This window comes from Pseudophryne corroboree (assembly GCF_028390025.1).
Source record: "Pseudophryne corroboree isolate aPseCor3 chromosome 11 unlocalized genomic scaffold, aPseCor3.hap2 SUPER_11_unloc_5, whole genome shotgun sequence".
In the NCBI taxonomy this organism is placed as follows: domain Eukaryota; kingdom Metazoa; phylum Chordata; class Amphibia; order Anura; family Myobatrachidae; genus Pseudophryne; species Pseudophryne corroboree.
This window is the reverse complement of record NW_026967481.1, coordinates 440,891-468,532: the sequence shown is the minus strand read 5'-3', so window position 1 is coordinate 468,532 and position 27,642 is coordinate 440,891. Positions and strand designations below refer to the sequence as shown.

The window sequence follows — 27,642 nt, the reverse complement described above, 5'->3', positions numbered from 1 at the left end:
GTTTTTTTTTGTCTCTGACACTACTGTGCGGTGTAATGTGACTGACGGAACCTACTGTGCGGTGTAATGTGACTGACGGACACTACTGTGCGGTGTAATGTGACTGACAGACACTACTGTGCGGTGTAATGTGAGTAACGGACACTACTGTGCGGTGTAATGTGACTGACGGACACTACTGTGCGGTGTAATGTGACTGACGGACACTACTGTGCGGTGTAAAGTGACTGACGGACACTACTGTGCGGTGTAATGTGAGTAACGGACACTACTGTGCGGTGTAATGTGACTGACGGACACTACTGTGCGGTGTAATGTGACTGACGGACACTACTGTGCGGTGTAATGTGACTGACGGATACTACTGTGCGGTGTAATGTGACTGACTGACACTACTGTGCGGTGTAATGTGACTGACGGACACTACTGTGCGGTGTAATGTGAATGACGGACACTACTGTGCGGTGTAATGTGACTGACGGACACTACTGTGCGGTGTAATGTGACTGACGGACACTACTGTGCGGTGTAATGTGACTGACTTACACTACTGTGCGGTGTAATGTGACTGACGGACACTACTGTGCGGTGTAATGTGACTGACGGACACTACTGTGCGGTGTAATGTGACTGACGGACACTACTGTGCGGTGTAATGTGACTGACGGACACTACTGTGCGGTGTAATGTGACTGATGGACACTACTATGCGGTGTAATGTGACTAACGGACACTACTGTGCAGTGTAATGTGACTCACGGACACTACTGTGTGGTATAATATGAATTGGTACTATTCTGTGGCCCCTATACTTTTGGTGCTTCCCCCTGCTGGGGGAAGTGGCATGTGTAAAAGGGGCTCTACATGACGCAAAGTGTAAAATGGGACTCTACCTGGCACAGTGTGTAAAAGGGTGCTCTATCTGGAATAATGTGTGACTTGCTCAACCGTGCGTTGTAAAAGGGGCTCTACCTGGCACAGTGTGTAAAAGGGTGCTCTATCTGGAATAATGTGTGACTTGCTCAACCGTGCGTTGTAAAAGGGGCTCTACCTGGCACAGTGTGTAAAAGGGTGCTCTATCTGGAATAATGTGTGACTTGCTCAACCGTGCGTTGTAAAAGGGGCTCTACCTGGCACAGTGTGTAAAAGGGTGCTCTATCTGGAATAATGTGTGACTTGCTCAACCGTGCGTTGTAAAAGGGGCTCTACCTGGCACACAGTGTAAAATGGGACTCTACCTGGCGCAGTGTGTAAAAGGGTGCTCTATCTGGAATAATGTATGACAGGCTCTATCTGGCGTAATGTATATAAGTGGTACTACTGTGTGGCGTAATTTTGAATAATGGAGACTACTGTGCATCATAATTATTTTACGCCCCTATATTTTGTCATTTTTTTATGATCCTATATTTATGGATCTTGGGGGGGGGGGGAGCACCAAAATGTCGAGTTACAGCTCTGAGGATGAGATCGGTCACATTTGTATTTGTAGAAAGGCGCAAAATTGATAGTTTGCAGGAGGGAGCCGAACACCCTAGCACCGGCCCTGCATGCAGGCACAATCTAGCAGGTCGCTTATTTCACCGCGGGGTGAAATGAGCGGACCCCCCCTCGCTCAGCACATGTCGCTCCCCCCTCTCAGCACAGCGCGACGAGCGGTCTGTGCTAGACCGCTCAGCACACATCTCTGTGGAAATCTCCCCGTCAGTACGGAACTTTACTAGGAAAAGGGAAATGTATTTATTTCCTAATGAGAAGCGATAGATGAACAACGAGGTCCGTTCCCTGTCGAGATCTAGGGATAGAGCATTTAGGTCTAAAAATAGTGTAGCATATAAAATTACCCGTTCAAATTTGAAGAAGGGTATTCTATCGGCTAAAGAGGCTTATTCACATTAAATTGAGTCACTAGGGAATCTGGTGATGCGAGGGCATTGTGGTGAGGGATTAAGGACATAACTGATCATAAAAGCTCTAATTCCTGTACTTATAAGACAGAGGACCCTTCTGCAGATGAGTTTAATACATTTTATGCCAGGTGTCATGAGGCTAACTTGATCCCTGCAGTGAATATATGTGATCTCACATTAGACAGCGCATTGAATTTATCTGCGTCTGAGGTTAAGCTTTGCTTACGTATAACTGATGCTAGGATGGCCCCACGTCTAGACTGTATTTCGGGTAGAGTCTTACGTGTATGTGATGACCAGCTAACAGGTATTTTTACTAAGATTTGTACCTTCTCACTAGCTCAGTGTATCATTCCGCATACAATTGTCCCTAAATCTGCAGTAGTAACCGGTAAATGACTGTCACCCCATTGATCTACATCATTAGTCATGAAGTTTTTGAAAGAGCGGTTTTAGGATACCTTCTGAGTGTTATCAGTGGGTTTTGATTGTCACCAGTTTGCATATAGGTCAAATAGATCCACCAGGAATACTGCTCTTCTGGTTCTTCATAAGGTCCGTTGTCATTTAGAGAATAGAGATTCATATGCTGTTTGTGGATTACAGTTCAGCTTGCTAATGGCTAAACTTTGAGAGACCGGTTATGGTGTGCCCATGTGTAATTGGTTGTTAGATTTTCTGTCTGACTGTCCACAGTCAGTCAGGATGGGTACTACGCTCATCTGAACTTATACTAAAAGCAGGTGTCCCTCAGGGGTCTGTCTTAAGCCCATTTTTATATTCATTATATACTTCTGATTGCGATAGTAAATATGACTAGTAAGGGTGAGGAGGACAGTTATAGGGGTGAGGTGAAGTGAGGGTAGAATGATTTGTTTTTAAATAGCAATAAAACTAAGGAGGTGGTTCTAGACTTCAGAAGATCTAGGAAAACTGCCCCACGGACGTTGTTTTTGAGCAGCGAGGAGGTAGAGCTGGTTCTTAGGAATTATTTTTACTGAGGACTTATCGTTATCGTGGTCTTCTCACATTTCTGCTGTGGTTGGGAAGACTCAGAAAAGCCTTTTCTTGCGAAGACTTCGAGTCGCAGGTTTGCCAAAGACTGCGCTTGTGAATTTCTACTGCTGTGTAATTTAGAGTCTTTTGACTTATGCTATTACGGCGTGGTACGGGAATTCCAAGTATTTATTTTACTTATTACCAGATATTTATATAGCGCACGCATATCCCGCAGCACTTTATGGAGAATATTTTAACCATTCAAAAAAAGTGTTCCAACCGTGGCTCTTTAGACCGAATCATTAAAGCTGCTGAGAAATTTATCGGCCCATCTCTGTCTAAGAGGGATGACGTTTTTTGCTAGGAAAAGTATAGCAAAGGCTAATAAGATCATCTCTGATCCTAATCATCCATGTTACTCGCTTTTCTCTTATTTGCCCTCCAAGAAATGTTCCAAGTGTCTCGGATGCCGTACCAGCAGGTTGCGGAACAGTTTCGTCCGTCTGTAATTGTTAGTTTACATTTTTAACACTGTTGTATTTTAAATATTTACTGGAGTCATGAGTGCATTGCATTGTAATTTCACTTATGCAAAGAGTGGGGTCCCTGGGAAGACCACCCCTGTCGCCCCTCCCTTAATCCAGCCCTGTGTGAAATGTTACACTGGGGGCACTGTGTGGCATAGTAAGCTAGGGCACTACTATGGGGCATAAAATGAACAGCTGCTGTGAAGTGTTTCTCTAGCAGCATTGGGGCACTTGATAATGTTGCTATGGAGCCCATAAAGTTCTAGTTACCCTGGTTAGAGGAAACGTCACTTCCTTACAGTACACAGTTTTCCTTTTATCCCTCGTACCAGGCACAGTACACAGTTTTCCTTGTATCCCTTGTACCAGGCACAGTACACAGTTTTCCTTGTACCAGGCACAGTACACAGTTTTCCTTTTATCCCTCGTACCAGGCACAGTACACAGTTTTCCTAGTATCCCTCGTACCAGGCACAGTACACAGTATTCCTTGTATCCCTCGTACCAGGCACAGTACACAGTTTTCCTTTTACCCCTCGTACCAGGCACAGTACACAGTTTTCCTAGTATCCCTCGTACCAGGCACAGTACACAGTTTTCCTTGTATCCCCTTGTACCAGGCACAGTACACAGTTTTCCTAGTATCCCTCGTACCAGGCACAGTACACAGTTTTCCTTGTATCCCCTTGTACCAGGCACAGTACACAGTTTCCTTTTATCCCTTGTACCAGGCACAGTACACAGTTTTCCTTGTATCCCTTGTACCAGGCACAGTACACAGTTTTCCTTGTATCCCTTGTACCAGGCACAGTACACAGTTTTCCTTGTATCCCTCGTACCAGGCACAGTACACAGTTTCCTTTTATCCCTTGTACCAGGCACAGTACATAGTATTCCTAGTATACCTTGTACCAGGCACAGTACACAGTTTTCCTTGTATCCCTCGTACCAGGCACAGTACACAGTTTCCTTTTACCCCTTGTACCAGGCACAGTACACAGTTTTCCTAGTATCCCTCGTACCAGGCACAGTACACAGTTTTCCTTGTATCCCTCGTAGCAGGCACAGTACACAGTTTTCCTTTTATCCCTCGTACCAGGCACAGTACACAGTTTTCCTTGTATCCCTCGTACCAGACACAGTACACAGTTTTCCTTGTATCCCTCGTACCAGGCACAGTACATAGTATTCCTAGTATACCTTGTACCAGGCACAGTACACAGTTTTCCTTGTATCCCTCGTACCAGGCACAGTACACAGTTTTCCTTGTATCCCTCGTACCAGGCACAGTACCCAGTTTCCTTTTATCCCTTGTACCAGGCACAGTACACAGTTTTCCTTGTATCCCTCGTACCAGGCACAGTACACAGTGTTCCTTGTATCCCTCGTACCAGGCACAGTACATAGTATTCCTAGTATACCTTGTACCAGGCACAGTACACAGTTTTCCTTGTATCCCTTGTACTAGGCACAGTACACAGTTTTCCTTTTATCCCTCGTACCAGGCACAGTACACAGTTTTCCTTTTATCCCTCGTACCAGGCACAGTACACAGTATTCCTTGTATCCCTCGTACCAGGCACAGTACACAGTTTTCCTTTTACCCCTCGTACCAGGCACAGTACACAGTTTTCCTAGTATCCCTTGTACCAGGCACAGTACACAGTTTTCCTTGTACCAGGCACAGTACACAGTTTTCCTTGTATCCCTTGTACCAGGCACAGTACACAGTTTTCCTTGTATCCCTTGTACCAGGCACAGTACACAGTTTTCCTTCTACCAGGCACAGTACACAGTTTTCCTTGTATCCCTTGTACCAGGCACAGTACACAGTTTTCCTTGTACCAGACACAGTACACAGTTTTCCTTGTACCAGGCACAGTACACAGTTTTCCTTGTACCAGGCACAGTATACAGTTTCCTTTTATCCCTTGTACCAGGCACAGGACACAGTTTTCCTTTTATCCCTCGTACCAGGCACAGGACACAGTTTTCCTTTTATCCCTCGTACCAGGCACAGTACACAGTTTTCCCTTGTACCAGGCACAGTACACAGTTTTCCTTTTATCCCTTGTACCAGGCACAGTACACAGTTTTCCTTGTATCCCTCGTACCAGGCGCAGTACACAGTTTTCCTTTTATCCCTTGTACCAGGCGCAGTACACAGTTTTCCTTGTATCCCTTGTACCAGGCGCAGTACACAGTTTTCCTTTTATCCCTTGTACCAGGCACAGTACACAGTTTTCCTTGTATCCCTCGTACCAGGCACAGTACACAGTTTTCCTTGTATCCCTCGTACCAGACACAGTACACAGTTTTCCTAGTATCCCTCGTACCAGGCACAGTACACAGTTTTCCTTGTATCCCTCGTAGCAGGCACAGTACACAGTTTTCCTTTTATCCCTCGTACCAGGCACAGTACACAGTTTTCCTTGTATCCCTCGTACCAGACACAGTACACAGTTTTCCTTGTATCCCTTGTACCAGGCACAGTACACAGTTTTCCTTGTATCCCTCGTAGCAGGCACAGTACACAGTTTTCCTTTTATCCCTCGTACCAGGCACAGTACACAGTTTTCCTTGTATCCCTCGTACCAGACACAGTACACAGTTTTCCTTGTATCCCTTGTACCAGGCACAGTACACAGTTTTCCTAGTATCCCTTGTACCAGGCACAGTACACAGTTTTCCTAGTATACCTTGTACCAGGCACAGTACACAGTTTTCCTAGTATACCTTGTACCAGGCACAGTACACCGTTTCCTAGTATCCCTCGTACCAGGCACAGTACACAGTTTTCCTAGTATACCTTGTACCAGGCACAGTACACAGTTTTCCTTGTACCAGGCACAGTACATATTATTCCTTGTATCCCTCGTAGCAGGCACAGTTCACAGTTTTCCTTGTATCCCTTGTACCAGGCACAGTACACAGTTTTCCTTGTACCAGGCACAGTACACAGTTTTCCTTGTACCAGGCACAGTACACAGTTTCCTTTTATCCCTTGTACCAGGCACAGTACACAGTTTCCTTTTATCCCTTGTACCAGGCACAGTACACAGTTTTCCTTGTGCCAGGCACAGTACACAGTTTTCCTTGTACCAGGCACAGTACACAGTTTTCCTTGTACCAGGCACAGTACACAGTTTCCTTTTATCCCTCGTACCAGGCACAGTACACAGTTTTCCTTGTATCCCTCGTACCAGACACAGTACACAGTTTTCCTAGTATACCTTGTACCAGGCACAGTACACAGTTTTCCTAGTATCCCTTGTACCAGGCACAGTACACAGTTTCCTAGTATCCCTCGTACCAGGCACAGTACACAGTTTTCCTTGTATCCCTTGTACCAGGCACAGTACACAGTTTTCCTTGTACCAGGCACAGTACACAGTTTTCCTTGTATCCCTTGTACCAGGCACAGTACACAATTTTCCTTGTACCAGGCACAGTACACAGTTTTCCTTGTATCCCTCATAGCAGGCACAGTACAGTTTTCATTTTATCCCTCGTACCAGGCACAGTACACATTTTTCCTTGTATCCCTTGTACCAGGCGCAGTACACAGTTTTCCTTGTATCCCTCATAGCAGGCACAGTACAGTTTTCATTTTATCCCTCGTACCAGGCACAGTACACAGTTTTCCTTGTATCCCTTGTACCAGGCACAGTACACAGTTTTCCTTGTATCCCTTGTACCAGGCACAGTACACAGTTTTCCTTGTATCCCTCATAGCAGGCACAGTACAGTTTTCATTTTATCCCTCGTACCAGGCACAGTACACAGTTTTCCTTGTATCCCTTGTACCAGGCGCAGTACACAGTTTTCCTTGTATTCCTTGTACCAAGCACAGTACACAGTTTTCCTTTTATCCCTCGTACCAGGCACAGTACACAGTTTTCCTTGTATCCCTCGTAGCAGGCACAGTACACAGTTTTCCTTTTATCCCTCGTAGCAGGCACAGTACACAGTTTTCCTTGTATCCCTCGTACCAGACACAGTACACAGTTTTCCTAGTATACCTTGTACCAGGCACAGTACACAGTTTTCCTAGTATCCCTTGTACCAGGCACAGTACACAGTTTTCCTTGTACCAGGCACAGTACATATTATTCCTTGTATCCCTCATACCAGACACAGTACACAGTTTTCCTAGTATACCTTGTACCAGGCACAGTACACAGTTTTCCTAGTATCCCTTGTACCAGGCACAGTACACAGTTTCCTAGTATCCCTCGTACCAGGCACAGTACATAGTATTCCTTGTATCCCTTGTACCAGGCACAGTACACAGTTTTCCTTGTACCAGGCACAGTACACAGTTTTCCTTGTACCAGGCACAGTACACAGTTTTCCTTCTACCAGGCACAGTACACAGTTTTCCTTGTACCAGGCACAGTACACAGTTTTCCTTGTATCCCTTGTACCAGGCACAGTACACAATTTTCCTTGTACCAGGCACAGTACACAGTTTTCCTTGTACCAGGCACAGTACACAGTTTTCCTCGTACCAGGCACAGTACACAGTTTTCCTTGTATCCCTTGTACCAGGCACAGTACACAGTTTTCCTTGTATCCCTTGTACCAGGCACAGTACACAGTTTTCCTTGTACCAGGCACAGTACACAGTTTTCCTTGTACCAGGCACAGTACACAGTTTTCCTTGTACCAGACACAGTACACAGTTTTCCTTGTACCAGGCACAGTACACAGTTTTCCTTGTACCAGGCACAGTACACAGTTTTCCTTGTACCAGACACAGTACACAGTTTCCTTGTATCCCTTGTACCAGGCACAGTACACAGTTTCCTTTTATCCCTTGTACCAGGCACAGTACACAATTTTCCTTGTACCAGGCACAGTACACAGTTTCCTAGTATCCCTCGTACCAGGCACAGTACATAGTATTCCTTGTATCCCTTGTACCAGGCACAGTACACAGTTTTCCTTGTACCAGGCACAGTACACAGTTTTCCTTGTACCAGGCACAGTACACAGTTTTCCTTGTACCAGGCACAGTACACAGTTTTCCTTGTACCAGGCACAGTACACAGTTTTCCTTGTACCAGGCACAGTACACAGTTTTCCTTGTACCAGGCACAGTACACAGTTTTCCTTGTACCAGGCACAGTACACAGTTTTCCTTGTACCAGACACAGTACACAGTTTCCGTGTATCCCTTGTACCAGGCACAGTACACAGTTTCCTTTTATCCCTTGTACCAGGCACAGTACACAGTTTTCCTTGTATCCCTTGTACCAGGCACAGTACACAGTTTTCCTTGTACCAGGCACAGTACACAGTTTCCTTTTATCCCTTGAACCAGGCACAGTACACAGTTTTCCTTGTACCAGGCACAGTACACAGTTTTCCTTGTACCAGGCACAGTACACAGTTTTCCTTGTATCCCTTGTACCAGGCACAGTACACATTTTCCTTGTATCCCTTGTACCAGGCACAGTACACAATTTTCCTTGTACCAGGCACAGTACACAGTTTTCCTTGTACCAGGCACAGTACACAGTTTTCCTTGTACCAGGCACAGTACACAATTTTCCTTGTACCAGGCACAGTACACAGTTTTCCTTGTACCAGGCACAGTACACAGTTTTCCTTGTACCAGGCACAGTACACAGTTTTCCTTGTACCAGGCACAGTACACAGTTTCCTTTTATCCCTTGTACCAGGCACAGTACGCAGTTTTCCTTGTACCAGGCACAGTACACAGTTTCCTTTTATCCCTTGTACCAGGCACAGTACACAGTTTTCCTTGTACCAGGCACAGTACACAGTTTTCCTTGTACCAGGCACAGTACACAGTTTTCCTTGTACCAGGCACAGTACACAATTTTCCTTGTACCAGGCACAGTACACAGTTTTCCTTGTATCCCTTGTACCAGGCACAGTACACAGTTTCCTTTTATCCCTTGTACCAGGCACAGTACACAGTTTTCCTTGTACCAGGCACAGTACACAGTTTTCCTTGTACCAGGCACAGTACACAGTTTCCTTTTATCCCGTGTAACAGGCACAGTACACAGTTTTCCTTGTACCAGGCACAGTACACAGTTTCCTTTTATCCCTTGTACCAGGCACAGTACACAGTTTTCCTTGTACCAGGCACAGTACACAGTTTTCCTTGTACCAGGCACAGTACACAGTTTCCTTTTATCCCGTGTAACAGGCACAGTACACAGTTTTCCTTGTACCAGGCACAGTACACAGTTTCCTTTTATCCCTTGTACCAGGCACAGTACACAGTTTCCTTTTATCCCTTGTAACAGGCACAGTACACAGTTTTCCTTGTACCAGGCACAGTACACAGTTTCCTTTTATCCCGTGTACCAGGCACAGTACAGTTTCCTTTTATCCCTTGTACCAGGCACAGTACACAGTTTTCTTTTATCCCTTGTAACAGGCACAGTATACAGTTTCCTTTTATCCCTTGTACCAGGCACAGTACACAGTTTCCTTTTATCCCTTGTAACAGGCACAGTACACAGTTTTCCTTGTACCAGGCACAGTACACAGTTTCCTTTTATCCCGTGTACCAGGCACAGTACACAGTTTCCTTTTATCCCTTGTACCAGGCACAGTACACAGTTTCCTTTTATCCCTTGTACCAGACACAGTACACAGTTTCCTTTTATCCCTTGTAACAGGCACAGTACACAGTTTTCTTTTATCCCTTGTAACAGGCACAGTACACAGTTTCCTTTTATCCCTTCTACCAGGCACAGTACACAGTTTCCTTTTATCCCTTGTACCAGGCACAGTACACAGTTTCCTTTTATCCCTTCTACCAGGCACAGTACACAGTTTCCTTTTATCCCTTGTACCAGGCACAGTACACAGTTTCCTTTTATCCCTTGTAACAGGCACAGTACACAGTTTCCTTTTATCCCTTGTAACAGGCACAGTACACAGTTTTCTTTTATCCCTTGTAACAGGCACAGTACACAGTTTCCTTTTATCCCTTCTACCAGGCACAGTACACAGTTTCCTTTTATCCCTTGTAACAGGCACAGTACACAGTTTCCTTTTATCCCTTGTAACAGGCACAGTACACAGTTTCCTTTTATCCCTTGTACCAGGCACAGTACACAGTTTCCTTTTATCCCTTCTACCAGGCACAGTACACAGTTTCCTTTTATTCCTTGTACCAGGCACAGTACACAGTTTCCTTGTATCCCTTGTACCAGGCACAGTACACAGTTTCCTTTTATCCCTTGTACCGGGCACAGTACACAGTTTCCTTTTATCCCTTGTACCAGGCACAGTACACAGTTTCCTTTTATCCCTTGTAACAGGCACAGTACACAGTTTTCCTTGTACCAGGCACAGTACACAGTTTCCTTTTATCCCTTGTACCAGGCACAGTACACAGTTTCCTTTTATCCCTTGTACCAGGCACAGTACACAGTTTTCTTTTATCCCTTGTACCAGGCACAGTACACAGTTTCCTTTTATCCCTTGTACCAGGCACAGTACACAGTTTCCTTTTATCCCTTGTACCAGGCACAGTACACAGTTTCCTTTTATCCCTTGTACCAGGCACAGTACACAGTTTCCTTTTATCCCTTGTACCAGGCACAGTACACAGTTTCCTTTTATCCCTTGTACCAGGCACAGTACACAGTTTCCTTTTATCCCTTGTACCAGGCACAGTACACAGTTTCCTTTTATCCCTTGTACCAGGCACAGTACACAGTTTCCTTTTATCCCTTGTACCAGGCACAGTACACAGTTTCCTTTTATCCCTTGTACCAGGCACAGTACACAGTTTCCTTTTATCCCTTGTACCGGGCACAGTACACAGTTTCCTTTTATCCCTTGTACCAGGCACAGTACACAGTTTCCTTTTATCCCTTGTAACAGGCACAGTACACAGTTTTCCTTGTACCAGGCACAGTACACAGTTTCCTTTTATCCCTTGTACCAGGCACAGTACACAGTTTCCTTTTATCCCTTGTACCAGGCACAGTACACAGTTTTCTTTTATCCCTTGTACCAGGCACAGTACACAGTTTCCTTTTATCCCTTGTACCAGGCACAGTACACAGTTTCCTTTTATCCCTTGTACCAGGCACAGTACACAGTTTCCTTTTATCCCTTGTACCAGGCACAGTACACAGTTTCCTTTTATCCCTTGTACCAGGCACAGTACACAGTTTTCCTTTTATCCCTTGTAACAGGCACGGCTGCTTTGCATAAGAAAAAACAACAACAGTGATGAGATCTATGTGCCTCTAAGATCTAAAGAGTTCATGTAACTGATTTCTCATATGTTTTTTGCAGGCCAAACCAGGCGATGCAGATCAAAGTGATGGCGCTTCTTGTGGCCTTGCTGCAGAAAGTGGGAGGCAGAGAGCGAGCGGTGAGAGGTCATGATACTACACAATGGCACAATATAAGTATTGGGTTACATCCCACTGTAGCATACCTCCCAACTTTTGTTGCCGCTAATCTTGGGCCTGCTGCGCCTTCGGTGCGGCTGCAGATGAAAAGGGGATGTGACCTCAGGAGTGGGCAGAACCTCGGTTGGAGGTGTGTGACCTAGCACCGCAACCTACGGTTTCATCACTTTGGGGATGTGCCTAGCGCTCCCTGAGCTGCTGGGCAGCCCTGGCTATCCCTCCCTGCATGGCATCTGTTCAGCGATCACAGGCTGCTTTGCAGAGCATCGGTGACACTGGCGTTTCTATAATGGGTGCAGTGTGTGCGGTGCACACGGGCCCCTGAGTCCGGGGGCCCCCCACTGCACACGCTACACCCTCCTCTCTTAAAACACAGCTGATCGGTGATCACTGGTTCTCTCAATCTGCCGCCCTGCCCGCGGAACACTGTGACCCGTGGGACTGTCACGCAGTATTCGGGACAGTTGGGAGGTATGCATGTGTACTCTGTGCGGGAGGGTGAGGGAAACATCATGTTAAGCTCCTCTGTAACTGATTAGTTTACATGCCAGAGGGACTGACTGTGTTTCTTTTATTAGGAGATGCTGGATTATCTGTGGAAGAAAAATTTGAGGCAGTTTATCCATAAGGTCAGGGATGTAAAGACATTTGTCTGTAATAAATTATAAGATTGCATTTTTATAATTAAAGCACATTACTCATTTCTGTTTGCTTGTTACAGTACGTTACCTGTGGCTGTTTGCTTGGTACAGTACGTTACCTGTGGCTGTTGGCTTGTTACAGTACGTTACCTGTGGCTGTTGGTTTGTTACAGTACATTACCCGTGGCTGTTGGCTTGTTACAGTACGTTACCTGTGGCTGTTGGCTTGTTACAATACATTACCTGTGACTGTTGGCTTGTTACAGTACGTTACCTGTGACTGTTGGCTTGTTACAGTACGTTACCTGCGGCTGTTGGCTTGTTACAGTACGTTACCTGCGGCTGTTGGCTTGATACAGTACGTTGCCTGTGGCTGTTGGCTTGTTACAGTACGTTACATGTGGCTGTTGGCTTGTTACAGTACATTACCTGCGGCTGTTGGCTTGTTACAGTACATTACCTGTGGCTGTTGGCTTGTTACAGTACGTTACATGTGGCTGTTGGCTTGTTACAGTACGTTACCTGTGGCTGTTGGCTTGTTACAGTACGTTACCTGCGGCTGTTGGCTTGATACAGTACGTTGCCTGTGGCTGTTGGCTTGTTACAGTACGTTACATGTGGCTGTTGGCTTGTTACAGTACGTTACCTGTGGCTGTTGGCTTGTTACAGTACGTTACCTGCGGCTGTTGGCTTGTTACAGTACGTTACCTGCGGCTGTTGGCTTGATACAGTACGTTGCCTGTGGCTGTTGGCTTGTTACAGTACGTTACATGTGGCTGTTGGCTTGTTACAGTACATTACCTGCGGCTGTTGGCTTGTTCAGTACGTTACCTGTGGCTGTTGGCTTGTTACAGTACATTACCTGTGGCTGTTGGCTTGTTACAGTACGTTACCTGTGGCTGTTGGCTTGTTACAGTACGTTACCTGTGTCTGTTGGCTTGTTACAGTACGTTACCTGTGGCTGTTGGCTTGTTACAGTATGTTACCTGTGGCTGTTGGCTTGTTACAGTACGTTGCCCGTGGCTGTTGGCTTGTTACAGTACGTTGCCCGTGGCTGTTGGCTTGTTACAGTACGTTACCTGTGGCTGTTGGCTTGGTACGGTACGTTACCTGTGGCTGTTGGCTTGGTACAGTACGTTACCTGTGGCTGTTGGCTTGTTACAGTACGTTACCTGTGGCTGCTGGCCTGTTACAGTACGTTACCTGTGGCTGATGGCTTGTTACAGTATGTTATCTGCGTCTGTTTGCATGTTACAGTACGTTACATGCAGCTGTTTGCTTGTTACAGTACGTTACCCGTGGCTGCTGGCTTGTTACAGTACGTTACCCGTGGCTGTTTGTTTGTTACAGCACATTATCCATGGCTGGCCAGTACTAGGAGATGAGATGAGCCATTACCTGTATGCACTGCAGTGTCTCAGCCTGGGCCTACTAGAAGACCAGATGAAGACCACAATGGATCCTAATGATGTTGTAAGTAATATTTTATTAAAGTATATGTGCCTACTCTCCTGGACATTTTTTTTTTTTTTTTGGGGGGGGGGGGGTGTCATGGATATTTAACACACACACACACACACACACACACACACACACACTTTCCAAGTAAAATGGGAGGAATGTGATAAATGATTCTCAGAAACTCTAAACACCATGAGGAGAACAGGATTTTAAGTCCTTTTCTCCTAGTCCGTAGAGGATGCTGGGGTCCACTTCATGACCATGGGGTATAGACGGTTCCGCAGGAGCCATGGGCACTCTTAAGGCTTTTCAATGGGTGTGAACTGGCTCCTCCTTCTATGCCCCTCCTCCAGACCTAAGTTATAGGAACTGTGCCCAGGGAGACGGACATTTCGAGGAAAGGATTTACTTATAATTTAACGGTGAGATACATACCAGCTCACACCTCAACCATGCCGCACAACATGGCATTCAACATAACACATGCCAACAGGCATGAACCAATCGCAGTAACATGCTGAACGAAAATAACAACTTGTGTAACAGTAATAACTAAACTGCAGGTAAAGTACGCACTGGGACGGGCACCCAGCATCCTCTACTGACTAGGAGAAAAGGATTTACCGGTAGGTATTAAAATCCTGTTTTCTCATACGTCCTAGAGGATGCTGGGGTCCACTTCATGACCATGGGGTTTATACTAAAGCTCCAGTACGGGCGGGAGAGTGCGGATGACCCTGCAGCACCGATTGACCGAACTTGAGCTCTTCATCCGCCAAGGTGTCAAACTTGTAGAATTTTGCAAATGTGTTTGACCCCAACCAAGTAGCTGCTCGGCAGAGTTGTAATGCTGAGACCCCCCCGGGCAGCCGCCCAGGATGAGCCCACCTTCCTAGTGGAATGAGCCTTCACTGACGTTGGTAACGGCAATCCAGCCGTAGTATGAGCGTGCTGAATCGTACTTCTGATACAACGCGCAATAGTCTGCTTGGAAGCAGGACACCCAATTTTATTGGGAGCATACAGGACAAACAACGACTCTGTTTTCCGTATACGAGTTGTTCTAGCAACATAGATTTTCAAAGCCCTAACCACATCTAGAGACTTTGACTCGGTGAACGTGTCAGTAATTACTGGCACCACAATAGGCTGGTTTATGTGGAAGGAAGAAACCACCTTTGGAAGAAAATGTTGACGAGTTCGCAACTCCGCCCTATCTTCATGGAAGATTAGGTGAGGGCTCTTGTGAGACAAGGCCCCCAATTCAGACACCCGCCGTGCGGATGCCAATGCCAAAAGCATCACCACTTTCCAAGTGAGAAACTTCAACTCTATCTCCTGTAGAGGCTCAAACCAGTCCAATTGGAGGAACTGCAACACCACATTAAGGTCCCACGGTGCCACCGGAGGCATAAATGGAGGCTGGATGTGCAGAACCCCTTTCACGAAGGTCTGAACCTCTGGAAGAGAGGCCAATTGTTTCTGGAAGAACACCAACAAGGCCGAAATCTGGACCTTGATTGATCCCAATCTGAGGCCTGCCTCCACACCAGCCTGTAGAAAATGGAGAAAACGTCCCAAGTGAAACTTTTCCATAGGAGCCTTCTTGGATTCACACCAAGACACATACTTTCTCCAAATACGGTGGTTATGTTTCAACGTTACTCCCTTCCTGGCCTGAATAAGAGTGGGGATTACTTCTTTGGGAATACCCTTTCGGGCTAGGACCCAGCACTCAACAGCCATGCCGTCAAACGTAGCTGCGGTTAGTCTTGATACACGCACGGCCCCTGCTGTAGCAGGTCCTCGCAAAGAGGAAGAGGGTAAGGATTTCCAGGTGCAACTCCTGAAGATCTGGGTATCAAGCCCTCCTTGGCCAGTCTGGGGCAATGAAGATTGCTTGAACTCTTGTTCTTCTTATGATCCTGAGCACTTTTGGGATCAGCGGAAGTGGAGGGAAGACATACACCGACGGGAAAACCCACTGGGCCACCAGCGCATCCACCGCTATCGCTTGAGGGTCTCTCGACCTGGAACAGTATCTCTGAAGCTTCTTGTTGAGACGAGATGCCATCATGTCTACTTGAGGAACTCCCCAAAGACTTGTCACCTCTGCGAAGACTTCTTGGTGGAGGCCCCACTCTCATGGATGGAGATCGTGTCTGCTGAGGAAGTCTGCTTCACAGTTGTCTACTCCCGGAATGAATATTGCCGACAGAGCTTTTAGATGTCTTTCTGCCCAGAGGAGGATCTTCATCACCTCTGCCATTGCTGCTCTGCTTTTCGTTTCGCCCTGCCTGTTTATGTACGCGACTGCTGTTACATTGTCCGACTGGATCTGTACAGGATGATCTTGAAGAAGATGTACCGCTTGTAGAAGGCCGCTGTAAATGGCTCTCAGTTCCAGCACGTTTATGTGAAGGCAGGCTTCCTGACTTGACCATCGTCCTTGGAAGTTTACTCCTTGGGTGACAGCTCCCCAGCCTCAGAGACTTGCATCCGTGGTTACCAGGAGCAAGTCCTGAATCCCGAACCTGCGTCCCTCTAGTAGCTGAGAGCGGTGTAGCCACCACAGGAGCGAAATCCTGGCTTTTGTCGACAGGATTATCTTTTGGTGCATGTGTAGGTGTGAACCCGACCACTTGTCCAACAGGTCCCACTGGAATACTCTGGCATGGAACCTGCCAAACTGTATGGCCTCGTAGGCCGCCACCATCTTCCCCAACAACAGAATCCACTGATGGATCGATACCCTGGATGGCTTCAACTGTTTTACCATTTTCTGGATTTCCATTTCCTTTATGATCCAACCGTGTTGTTGGAGTATCGACAGGGAGATTGTGATGTTTTGTAACAACTGCTCCCTGGATCTCGCCTTTATCAGGAGATCGTCCAGATAAGGAATTATATTGACTCCTTTTTGACGCAGGAGAACCATCATTTCTGCCATCACCTTGGTGAATACCCTCGGCGCCGTGGAGAGACTGAAAGGTAACGTCTGTAATTGGTAATGGCAGTCCTGAACTGCGAATCTCAGATAGGCCTGGTGAGGAGGGTAAATGGGAACATGCAGGTAAGCATCCTTTATGTCTACAGACACCATGTAGTCCCCCTCCTCCAGACTGGAAATCACGTCTCTTAGTGATTCCATCTTGAACTTGAAACGTTTCAAGTAGAAATTCAGATTTTTCAGGTTTAGGATTGGTCTGACCGAGCCACAAAAAGGCTTGAATAAAACCCGTCCCTTGTTGTGACACAGGTACCAGGACTATGACCTGATCCTGACATAATTTTTGGATTGCCGCTGTTACTGCTTCTCTGTCTGGAGGAGAAGCTGGCAAGGTCAATTTGAAAAATCAGCATGGGGGAACGTCTTGAAAACTCCAGCTTGTATCCCTGGGATACGATTTGTAACACCCAGGGATCCAGGCCAGACAGAATCCAACCTTGGCTGAACATTTTGAGACGTGCCCCCACCCGAGCGGCCTCCCGCAAGGGAGCCCCAGCGTCATGCTGAAGATTTGGCAGAAGTAGGGGTAGACTTCTGCTCCTGGGAACTTGAAGCAGCTGTGGACTTCTTTCCCCTTCCCCTACCTGCAAAGAAGGGGGAACCTCTCGCTTTTTTGTATTTATTGGGCCGAAAGGACTGCATGTGTGGGTGATATGTCTTTTTTGCCGGTGCAGGCGCAGAGGGCAAAAATGTTGACTTACCTGCGGTAGCCGCTGAGACTAACGCATCCAGTCCCTCGTCAAATAAGGCCTCACCTTTATATGGGACAGCCTCCATGTTTCTTTTGGAATCTGCATCCGCGTTCCACTGGTGAATCCACAACGCCCGCCGAGCCGATACTGCCATGGTAGCGGCTTGTGAACTCGAGTCCAATATCTTTCATTGCTTCTAGCATGTATGCAGCAGCGTCTTTGATATTCCCTAACTTAAGCAGTATCTCATCTTTATCAATCGTGTCAATTTCTGATGACACACTTTCCGACCATTTTTCAATAGCGCGACTCACCCACGCGCATGCAATAGTGGGCCTGAGCAGCGTACCATTGGCAACATAAATGGATTTTAATGTAGTTTCCATCTTTCGGTCTGCCGGCTCCTTCAGCGTAGCCATACCAGGTGCAGGGAGAATTACCTTCTTTGTCAACCTGGAGAGAGCTCTGTCTAACACAGGGGGGGACTCCCATTTTTTCCTGTCCTCTGCTGGGAAAGGATAAGCTATTTGAATTCTCTTGGTAATACGAAATTTCTTATCAGGATTCACCCACATCCCTTCAAAGAGAGTAATAAGCTCGTGGGAAGGAGGGAACGTGACTTTGGATTTATTTTCTTTATAGAAATACGCCTTCTCCTGAGGTACAGGAGTGGCTTCCGTGACTTCCAAAACCTACCTTATAGCTAAAATCATATATTGTATATATTTTGCCAATTTATGATCTATTTCTCTGGAGTCACTATCATCAACACAAGAATCAGTGTCCGTGTCGGTATCAGTATTCACAATATTCGCAAATGGTCTCTTATGTGACCCAGAGGGGTCGCCTGCAGATGGAAGAACAGAGCCCTGAAAAATCACATCCTCCACAAATTTTCTCCAGCATTCTGCATGAGACTCAGACTTATCTAATCTCCTATTGATATGATGCATACTATCACGTATTTCTTTCACCCATGCAGGCTCTTGGTGTGCCGGCAGCGCCACCACATTACACTTCTGTGTCCCTAAAATGGCTTCCTCCGGGGAGGAACTCCCTGCCTCAGACATGTCACACACGTGTACAACACCCACACAGACACACTGGGACTTATAGGGGACAGACCCACAGTAAAATCTGTCAGAGGGACACAGTTTAGGAGCAGCCAGTTCACAACCCCAGCGCCTGTATCTAATGCCTGTGAACACAGAATGCCCACAGACAAGCAGCGCTTTTACACAGTAATTCACACTTGTAATGCACCAAAAACGCTTGTGCCCCCCTTTATTTACACCCCGATACTTGTAGTCAGAAGTGGAGGAAAGGACCAGCGTTGTCTCTGCAGCCTGAGAAGAAAGAGGAAATGGCGCTGAGCAGTGTGCTGGCTGCCTGAGGAAGAAGCTCCGCCCCCGCAATGGCGCGTTTTTCACTCAGTCATTTTTTATAATATTTATACTGGCGGGGGTAGGGCTGTGCCAGCGGCATCTTATGCCCCCTGTTTGCCAATTTATAGAGGTGTTTTTGCTGCCCAGGGCGCCCCCCCCCCCCCCCACACCCGGCACCCTGCAGTGCCTGTGTTTGTGGGCAGCAATGGCGCGCTGCGCTCCCGCCAGCCGAGCCGTACCTCAGCAGTCACTTTACTTGATAGAAGATCTGTCTTCTTCTACTCACCTGCCTTCTGGCTCTGTGAGGGGGGTGACGGCGTGCTGTGGGAGTGAGCATCTAGACACGGCTAGCGTTCAGAACCCTTCAGGAGCTAATGGTGTCCTGTCAGCCAGAAGCAGAGCCATGAAACTCTTCAGGAAGTTGGTTCCTACTTCTGCCCCCTCAGTCCCACGAAGCAGGGAGCCTGTAGCCAGCAGATCTCCCTGAAAATAAAAAAACATAACAAAGTCTTTCAGAGAAACTCAGTAGAGCTCCCCTAGAGTGCATCCAGTTTGCCTGGGCACATTTCTAAAACTGAGGTCTGGAGGAGGGGCATAGAGGGAGGAGCCAGTTCACACCCATTGAAAAGTCTTAAGAGTGCCCATGGCTCCTGCGGAACCGTCTATACCCCATGGTCATGAAGTGGACCCCAGCATCCTCTAGGACGTATGAGAAAGATTATAAATGTGCAGGTAAGTAGCCGAGTAAGTATGTGGTTGCAGCCATGGTAACATGGGAGACTGAGACTCACCGGATGGATGCGATGCTGCTAATACAGGTGTATAGTGCCCATATACAGGGGTAAGGGCTGCAGCTATAAGTGTGGGGGTCTCCAGCAACTCTTACAGGAGACATATATATATTGGTAGATGCTCAATGGCAGCTGCAGAGTTCGACTATAGAGAGACCCTGTGTGTGACCCCGCATGTGATCCTGTGTGGGTGTAATCCTGCATGTGATCTTGCCAGTGACTCCGCATGTGATCCTGTGTGGTTGTAATCCTGCCTGTGACCCTCAGTGTGATTCTGTGTGGGTGTAATCCTGCATGTGATCCTGTGTGGGAGTGAGCCCCGTGTGTGATCCTGTGTGGGTGTAATCCTGCGTGTTACCCTGCATTTGATCCTGTGTGGGTGTAGTCCTGCATGTGATCCTGTGTGGGTGTAATCCTGCGTGTGACCCTGCATGTGATCCTGTGTGGGTGTAATCCTGCGTGTGACCCTGCATTTGATCCTGTGTGGGTGTAGTCCTGCGTGTGACCCTGCATTTGATCCTGTGTGGGTGTAGTCCTGCATGTGATCCTGTGTGGGTGTGACCCTGCATGTGATCCTGTGTGGGTGTAATCCTGCATGTGATCCTGCGTGTGTCCCCCACATGTGATCCTGTGTGGGTGTAGTCCTGCATGTGATCCTGTGTGGGTGTGACCCTGCATGTGATCCTGTGTGGGTGTAATCCTGCATGTGATCCTGCGTGTGTCCCCCGCATGTGATCCTGTGTGGGTGTAGTCCTGCATGTGATCCTGTGTGGGTGTAATCCTGCATGTGATCCTGCGTGTGTCCCCCGCATGTGATCCTGTGTGGGTGTAATCCTGCATGTGATCCTGTGTGGGAGTGAGCCCCGTGTGTGATCCTGTGTGGGTGTAATCCTGCGTGTGACCCCGCATGTGATCCTGTGTGGGAGTGAGCCCCGTGTGTGATCCTGTGTGGGTGTAATCCTGCGTGTGACCCTGCATTTGATCCTGTGTGGGTGTAGTCCTGCATGTGATCCTGTGTGGGTGTAATCCTGCGTGTGACCCTGCATTTGATCCTGTGTGGGTTTAGTCCTGCATGTGATCCTGTGTGGGTGTGACCCTGCATGTGATCCTGTGTGGGTGTAATCCTGCATGTGATCCTGTGTGTGTCCCCCGCATGTGATCCTGTGTGGGTGTAGTCCTGCATGTGATCCTGTGTGGATGTGATCCTGTGTGGGTGTAATCCTGCATGTGATCCTGTGTGTGACACCGCATGTGATCCTGTGTGAGTGTAATCCTGCGTGTAACCCCGCATTTGATCCTGTGTGGGTGTGACCCTGCATGTGATCCTGTGTGTGTGTAATCCTGCGTGTAACCCCGCATTTGATCCTGTGTGGGTGTAGTCCTGCATGTGATCCTGTGTGGGTGTGACCCTGCATGTGATCCTGTGTGGGTGTAATCCTGCGTGTAACCCCGCATTTGATCCTGTGTGGGTGTAGTCCTGCATGTGATCCTGTGTGGGTGTGACCCTGCATGTGATCCTGTGTGGGTGTAATCCTGCATGTGATCCTGCGTGTGACCCCGCATGTGATCCTGTGTGGGTGTAATCCTGCATGTGATCCTGCATGTGATCCTGCGTGTGACCCCGCATGTGATCCTGTGTGGGAGTGAGCCCCGTGTGTGATCCTGTGTGGGTGTAATCCTGCGTGTGACCCTGCATTTGATCCTGTGTGGGTGTAGTCCTGCATGTGATCCTGTGTGGGTGTAATCCTGCGTGTGACCCTGCATTTGATCCTGTGTGGGTGTAGTCCTGCATGTGATCCTGTGTGGGTGTGACCCTGCATGTGATCCTGTGTGGGTGTAATCCTGCATGTGATCCTGCGTGTGTCCCCCGCATGTGATCCTGTGTGGGTGTAGTCCTGCATGTGATCCTGTGTGGATGTGATCCTGTGTGGGTGTAATCCTGCATGTGATCCTGTGTGTGACACCGCATGTGATCCTGTGTGAGTGTAATCCTGCGTGTAACCCCGCATTTGATCCTGTGTGGGTGTGACCCTGCATGTGATCCTGTGTGTGTGTAATCCTGCGTGTAACCCCGCATTTGATCCTGTGTGGGTGTAGTCCTGCATGTGATCCTGTATGGGTGTGACCCTGCATGTGATCCTGTGTGGGTGTAATCCTGCGTGTAACCCCGCATTTGATCCTGTGTGGGTGTAGTCCTGCATGTGATCCTGTGTGGGTGTGACCCTGCATGTGATCCTGTGTGGGTGTAATCCTGCGTGTAACCCCGCATTTGATCCTGTGTGGGTGTAGTCCTGCATGTGATCCTGTGTGGGTGTGACCCTGCATGTGATCCTGTGTGGGTGTAATCCTGCATGTGATCCTGCGTGTGACCCCGCATGTGATCCTGTGTGGGTGTAATCCTGCATGTGATCCTGCATGTGATCCTGCGTGTGACCCCGCATGTGATCCTGTGTGGGAGTGAGCCCCGTGTGTGATCCTGTGTGGGTGTAATCCTGCGTGTGACCCCGCATGTGATCCTGTGTGGGAGTGAGCCCCGTGTGTGATCCTGTGTGGGTGTAATCCTGCGTGTGACCCTGCATTTGATCCTGTGTGGGTGTAGTCCTGCATGTGATCCTGTGTGGGTGTAATCCTGCGTGTGACCCTGCATTTGATCCTGTGTGGGTGTAGTCCTGCATGTGATCCTGTGTGGGTGTGACCCTGCATGTGATCCTGTGTGGGTGTAATCCTGCATGTGATCCTGCGTGTGTCCCCCGCATGTGATCCTGTGTGGGTGTAGTCCTGCATGTGATCCTGTGTGGGTGTGACCCTGCATGTGATCCTGTGTGGGTGTAATCCTGCATGTGATCCTGTGTGTGACACCGCATGTGATCCTGTGTGAGTGTAATCCTGCGTGTAACCCCGCATTTGATCCTGTGTGGGTGTGAACCTGCATGTGATCCTGTGTGTGTGTAATCCTGCGTGTAACCCCGCATTTGATCCTGTGTGGGTGTAGTCCTGCATGTGATCCTGTATGGGTGTGACCCTGCATGTGATCCTGTGTGGGTGTAATCCTGCGTGTAACCCCGCATTTGATCCTGTGTGGGTGAAGTCCTGCATGTGATCCTGTGTGGGTGTGACCCTGCATGTGATCCTGTGTGGGTGTAATCCTGCATGTGATCCTGTGTGTGACACCGCATGTGATCCTGTGTGAGTGTAATCCTGCGTGTAACCCCGCATTTGATCCTGTGTGGGTGTGACCCTGCATGTGATCCTGTGTGTGACCCCGCATGTGATCCTGTGTGGGTGTGACCCCCACGTGTCATCCTGTGTGGGTGTAATCCTGCGTGTGACCTCGCAGTTGATTCTGTGTGGGTGTAGTCCTGCATGTGATCCTGTGTGTGATCCTGTGTGGGTGTGACCCAGGAAGTGATCCTGTGTGGGTGTAATCCGCGTGTGACCCCCGCATGTGATCCTGTGTGGGTGTAATCTTGCATGTGATCCTGTGTGGGTGTAATCCTGCATTTGACCACCGCATGTGATCCTGTGTGGGTGTAATCCTGTGTGGGTGTGCCCCAGGGTGTGATCCTGTGTGGGTGTTATCCTGTGTGTGATCCTGTGTGGGTGTAATCCTGCGTGTAACCCCGCATTTGATCCTGTGTGGGTGTAGTCCTGCGTATGATCCTGTGTGGGTGTGATCCTGTGTGGGTGTTATCGTGCGTGTGTCCCCCGCAAGTGATCCTGTGTGGGTGTAATCCTGCGTGTGATCCTGTGTGGGTGTAATCCTGCGTGTGACGCCGCATTTGATCCTGTGTGGGTGTAGTCCTGCGTTTGACCCCGCATGTGATCCTGTGTGGGTGTAATCCTGCATGTGATCCTGTGTGGGTGTAATCCTCTGTGTGATCCTGTGTGGGTGTAATCCTGTGTGTGACCACGCATTTGATCCTGTGTGGGTGTGATCCTGCGTATGACCCCGCATGTGATCCTGTGTGGGTGTGATCCTGTGTGGGTGTAATCCTGCGTTTGACCCCGCATAGGATCCTGGGTGGGTGTAGTCCTGCATGTAATCCTGTGTGGGTGTGATCCTGCGTATGACCCCGCATGTGATCCTGTGTGGGTGTAATCCTGCGTTTGACCCCGCATGGGATCCTGTGTGGGTGTAATCCTGCATGTGACCCCCACATGTGATCCGGTGTGGGTGTAATCCTGCATGTGATTCTGTGTGGGTGTAATCCTGCGTGTGACCCTGCATGTGATCCTATGTGGGTGTAGTCCTGCATGTGATCCTGTGTGGATGTGATCCTGCGTGTGACCCCACATGTGATCCTGTGTGGGTGTGATCCTGTGTGGGTGTAATCCTGCGTTTGACCCCCGCATGTGATCCTGTGTGGGTGTAATCCTGCGTTTGACCCCACATGTGATCCTGTGTGGGTGTAATCCTGCGTGTGACCCCGCATTTGATCCTGTGTGGGTGTGATCCTGCGTGTGACCCTGTGTGGGTGTGATCCTGTGTGGGTGTAATCCTGCATGTGATCCTGTGTGGGTGTAATCCTGTGTGTGACGCCGCATTTGATCCTGTGTGGGTGTAGTCCTGCATGTGATCCTGTGTGTGACCTTGCATGTGATCCTGTGTGGGTGTAATCCTGCGTTTGACCCCGCATGTGATCCTGTGTGGGTGTAATCCTGCATGTGATCCTGTGTGGGTGTGATCCTGCATGTGACCCCCACATGTGATCCTGTGTGGGTGTAATCCTGCATGTTATCCTGTGTGGGTGTAATCCTGCGTGTGATCCTGTGTGGGTGTAATCCTGCGTGTGACCCCCGCATGTGATCCTGTGTGGGTGTAATCCTGCATGTGACCCCCGCATGTGATCCTGTGTGGGTGTAATCCTGCGTGTGATCCTGTGTGGGTGTAATCCTGCGTGTGACCCCACATTTGATCCCGTGTGGGTGTAATCACGCATGTGATCCTGTGTGTGACCTCGCATGTGATCCTGTGTGGGTGTAATCCTGCGTTTGACCCCGCATGTGATTCTGTGTGGGTGTAATCCTGCGTGTGATCCTGTGTTGGTGTAATCCTGCGTGTGACCCCGCATGTGATCCTGTGTGGGTGTAATCCTGCATGTTATCCTGTGTGGGTGTAATCCTGCGTGTGATCCTGTGTGGGTGTAATCCTGCGTGTGACCCCGCATTTGATCCAGTGTGGGTGTAATCACGCATGTGATCCTGTGTGGGTGTAATCCTGCGTTTGACCCTGCATGTGATCCTGTGTGGGTATAATCCTGCATGTGACCCCCGCATGTGATCCTGTATAGGTGTAATCCTGCGTGTGATCCTGCGTGGGTGTAATCCTGCGTGTGATCCTGTGTGGGTGTAATCCTGCGTGTGACCCTGCATTTGATCCCGTGTGGGTGTAATCACGCATGTGATCCTGTGTGGGTGTAATCCTGCGTTTGACCCCGCATGTGATCCTGTGTGGGTGTAATCCTGCGTGTGACCCGGCATGTGATCCTGTGTGGATGTGACCCTGTGTAGGTGAAATCCTGTGTGGGTGTAATCATGCGTGTGACCCCGCATTTGATTTTGTGTGGGTGTAATCCTGCGTGTGATCCTGTGTGGGTGTAGTCCTGCGTGTGAACCCCGCATTTGATCCCGTGTGGGTGTAATCACGCATGTGATCCTGTGTGGGTGTAATCCTGCATTTGACCCCGCATTTGATCCTGTGTGGGTGTGATCCTGCGTGTGACCCCGCATGTGATCCTGCGTGGGTGTGACCCTGTGTGGGTGTAATCCTGCGTGTGATCCTGTGTGGGTGTAATCCTGCGTGTGACCCCGCATTTGATCCTGTGTGGGTGTAATCCTGCATGTAAAAAAAACCTCTTATCAAGAAGAACAGGCGCTCAATAATAGTTGCTACACCAAGCAGCTGCCAAGAAACCAGGAAAGTCACTCCTGAAAATATACAAAGAATAGACGAATAGGCAGCGCTACATATGAAGTGATTGGAATAAACAATATGAAATTTTATACCAATTTATTAAAAAAACATTAAAAAACTGTTTGTATTATTCTTATTCTCTCCTCAGAATTAGTAATAAAATACATGCACCGTAATCAGTTCATACACATCTGCATATAATTAGACCAATTTGTGTCTGTTCCTGAATATGTTAGTGATTGGATTAACTTCCTGTTACAAGTCTCATCAATCCTCCTCATCAAGAAGGGTATATAAACCCCAATCATCTATTGTATGGTATCCTTTGATAAAGCTGCAAACTTTTGGGGAGCAGCGAAACGCGTAATAGGACCCACCTGCTCTGCACCACTTCAGTTTCTAAAGACCTCAATTTAGTGTCTGAACCAACCCCGGATCCACCACCAACCCCCAGTGCATCACTAAGAAGACATTAACAGCAACCACCACCATAAATGAGGACATCACTATCTAATATGGAATTTCATATATGGAAGCCTTTCCACCTCTAATACGGTGATCGGTAAATATTCAACAACCGAACTGTGCTGATATATTAGAAATTCTCTGTGGGACTTGTGGATTTACCTGGGTACATATTCAGGAACAGACACAAATTGGTCTAATTATATGCAGATGTGTATGAACTGATTACGGTGCATGTATTTTATTACTAATTCTGAGGAAAGAATAAAAATTATACAAACAGTTTTTTAATGTTTTTTTAATAAATTGGTATAAAATTTTAATATTGTTTATTCCAATCACTTCATATGTAGCGCTGCCTATTCGTCTATTCTTTGTAATCCTGCATGTGACCCCGCATGTGATCCTGTGTGGGTGTGATCCTGCGTGTGATCCTGTGTGGGTGTAATCCTGTGTGGGTGTAATCCTGCGTGTGACCCCGCATTTGATCCTGTGTGGGTGTAATCCTGCGTTTGACCCCGCATGTGATCCTGTGTGAGTGTAATCCTGTGTGTGATCCTGTGTGGGTGTAATCCTGCGTGTGACCCCGCATTTGATCCTGTGTGGGTGTGATCCTGGGTGTAATCCTGTGTGGGTGTAATCCTGCGTGTGACCCCGCATTTGATCCTGTGTGGGTGTAGTCCTGCATGTGATCCTGTGTAGGTGTGATCCTGTGTGGGTGTTATCCTGCGTGTTACTCCGCATTTGATCTTGTGTGGGTGTGATCCTGCGTATGACCCCGCATGTGATCCTGTTTGGGTGTGACCCAGTGTGGGTGTAATCCTGCGTTTGACCACGCATTTGATCCTGTGTGGGTGTGATCCTGCGTGTGACCCCGCATGTGATCCTGTGTGGGTGTGACCCAGGGTGTGATCCTGTGTGGGTGTTATCCTGCGTGTGACCCCGCATGTGATTCTGTGTGGGTGTAATCCTGCATGTGACCCTACGTGTGACCTCGCATGTGATCCTGTGTGGGTGTAATCCTGCGTTTGACCCCGCATGTGATCCTGTGTGGGTGAAATCGTGCGTTTGACCCCGCATGTGATCCTGTGTGGGTGTAATCGTGCGTTTGACCCCGCATGTGATACTGTGTGGGTGTAATCCTGCGTGTGACCCCGCATGTGATTCTGTGTGGGTGTAATCCTGCATGTGACTTTACGTGTGACCTCGCATGTGATCCTGTGTGGATGTAATCCTGCGTTTGACTCCGCTTGTGATCCTGTGTGGGTGTAATCGTGCGTTTGACCCCGCATGTTATTCTGTGTGGGTGTAATCCTGTGTGTGATCCTGTGTGGGTGTAATCCTGCGTGTGACCCCGCATTTGATCCTGTGTGGGTGTGATCCTGCGTGTGACCCTGAATGTTATCCTGTGTGGGTGTAATCCTGGATGT

The 27,642-nt window shown here is 48.2% G+C and overlaps 1 protein-coding gene across 1 annotated transcript in view; it reads left to right on the top strand.

Annotated features, from left to right (window-relative positions):
* The window catches only part of ELMO3 (engulfment and cell motility 3), a 431,301-nt gene that overhangs the window by 307,668 nt on the left and 95,991 nt on the right, over positions 1-27,642 (top strand). Inside the window, exons 9-11 of the mRNA XM_063948699.1 lie at positions 11,735-11,813; positions 12,432-12,482; positions 13,845-13,967. Coding sequence (XP_063804769.1) covers positions 11,735-11,813; positions 12,432-12,482; positions 13,845-13,967 — 253 coding nt within the window. The remainder of the gene's footprint in view (positions 1-11,734; positions 11,814-12,431; positions 12,483-13,844; positions 13,968-27,642) is intronic.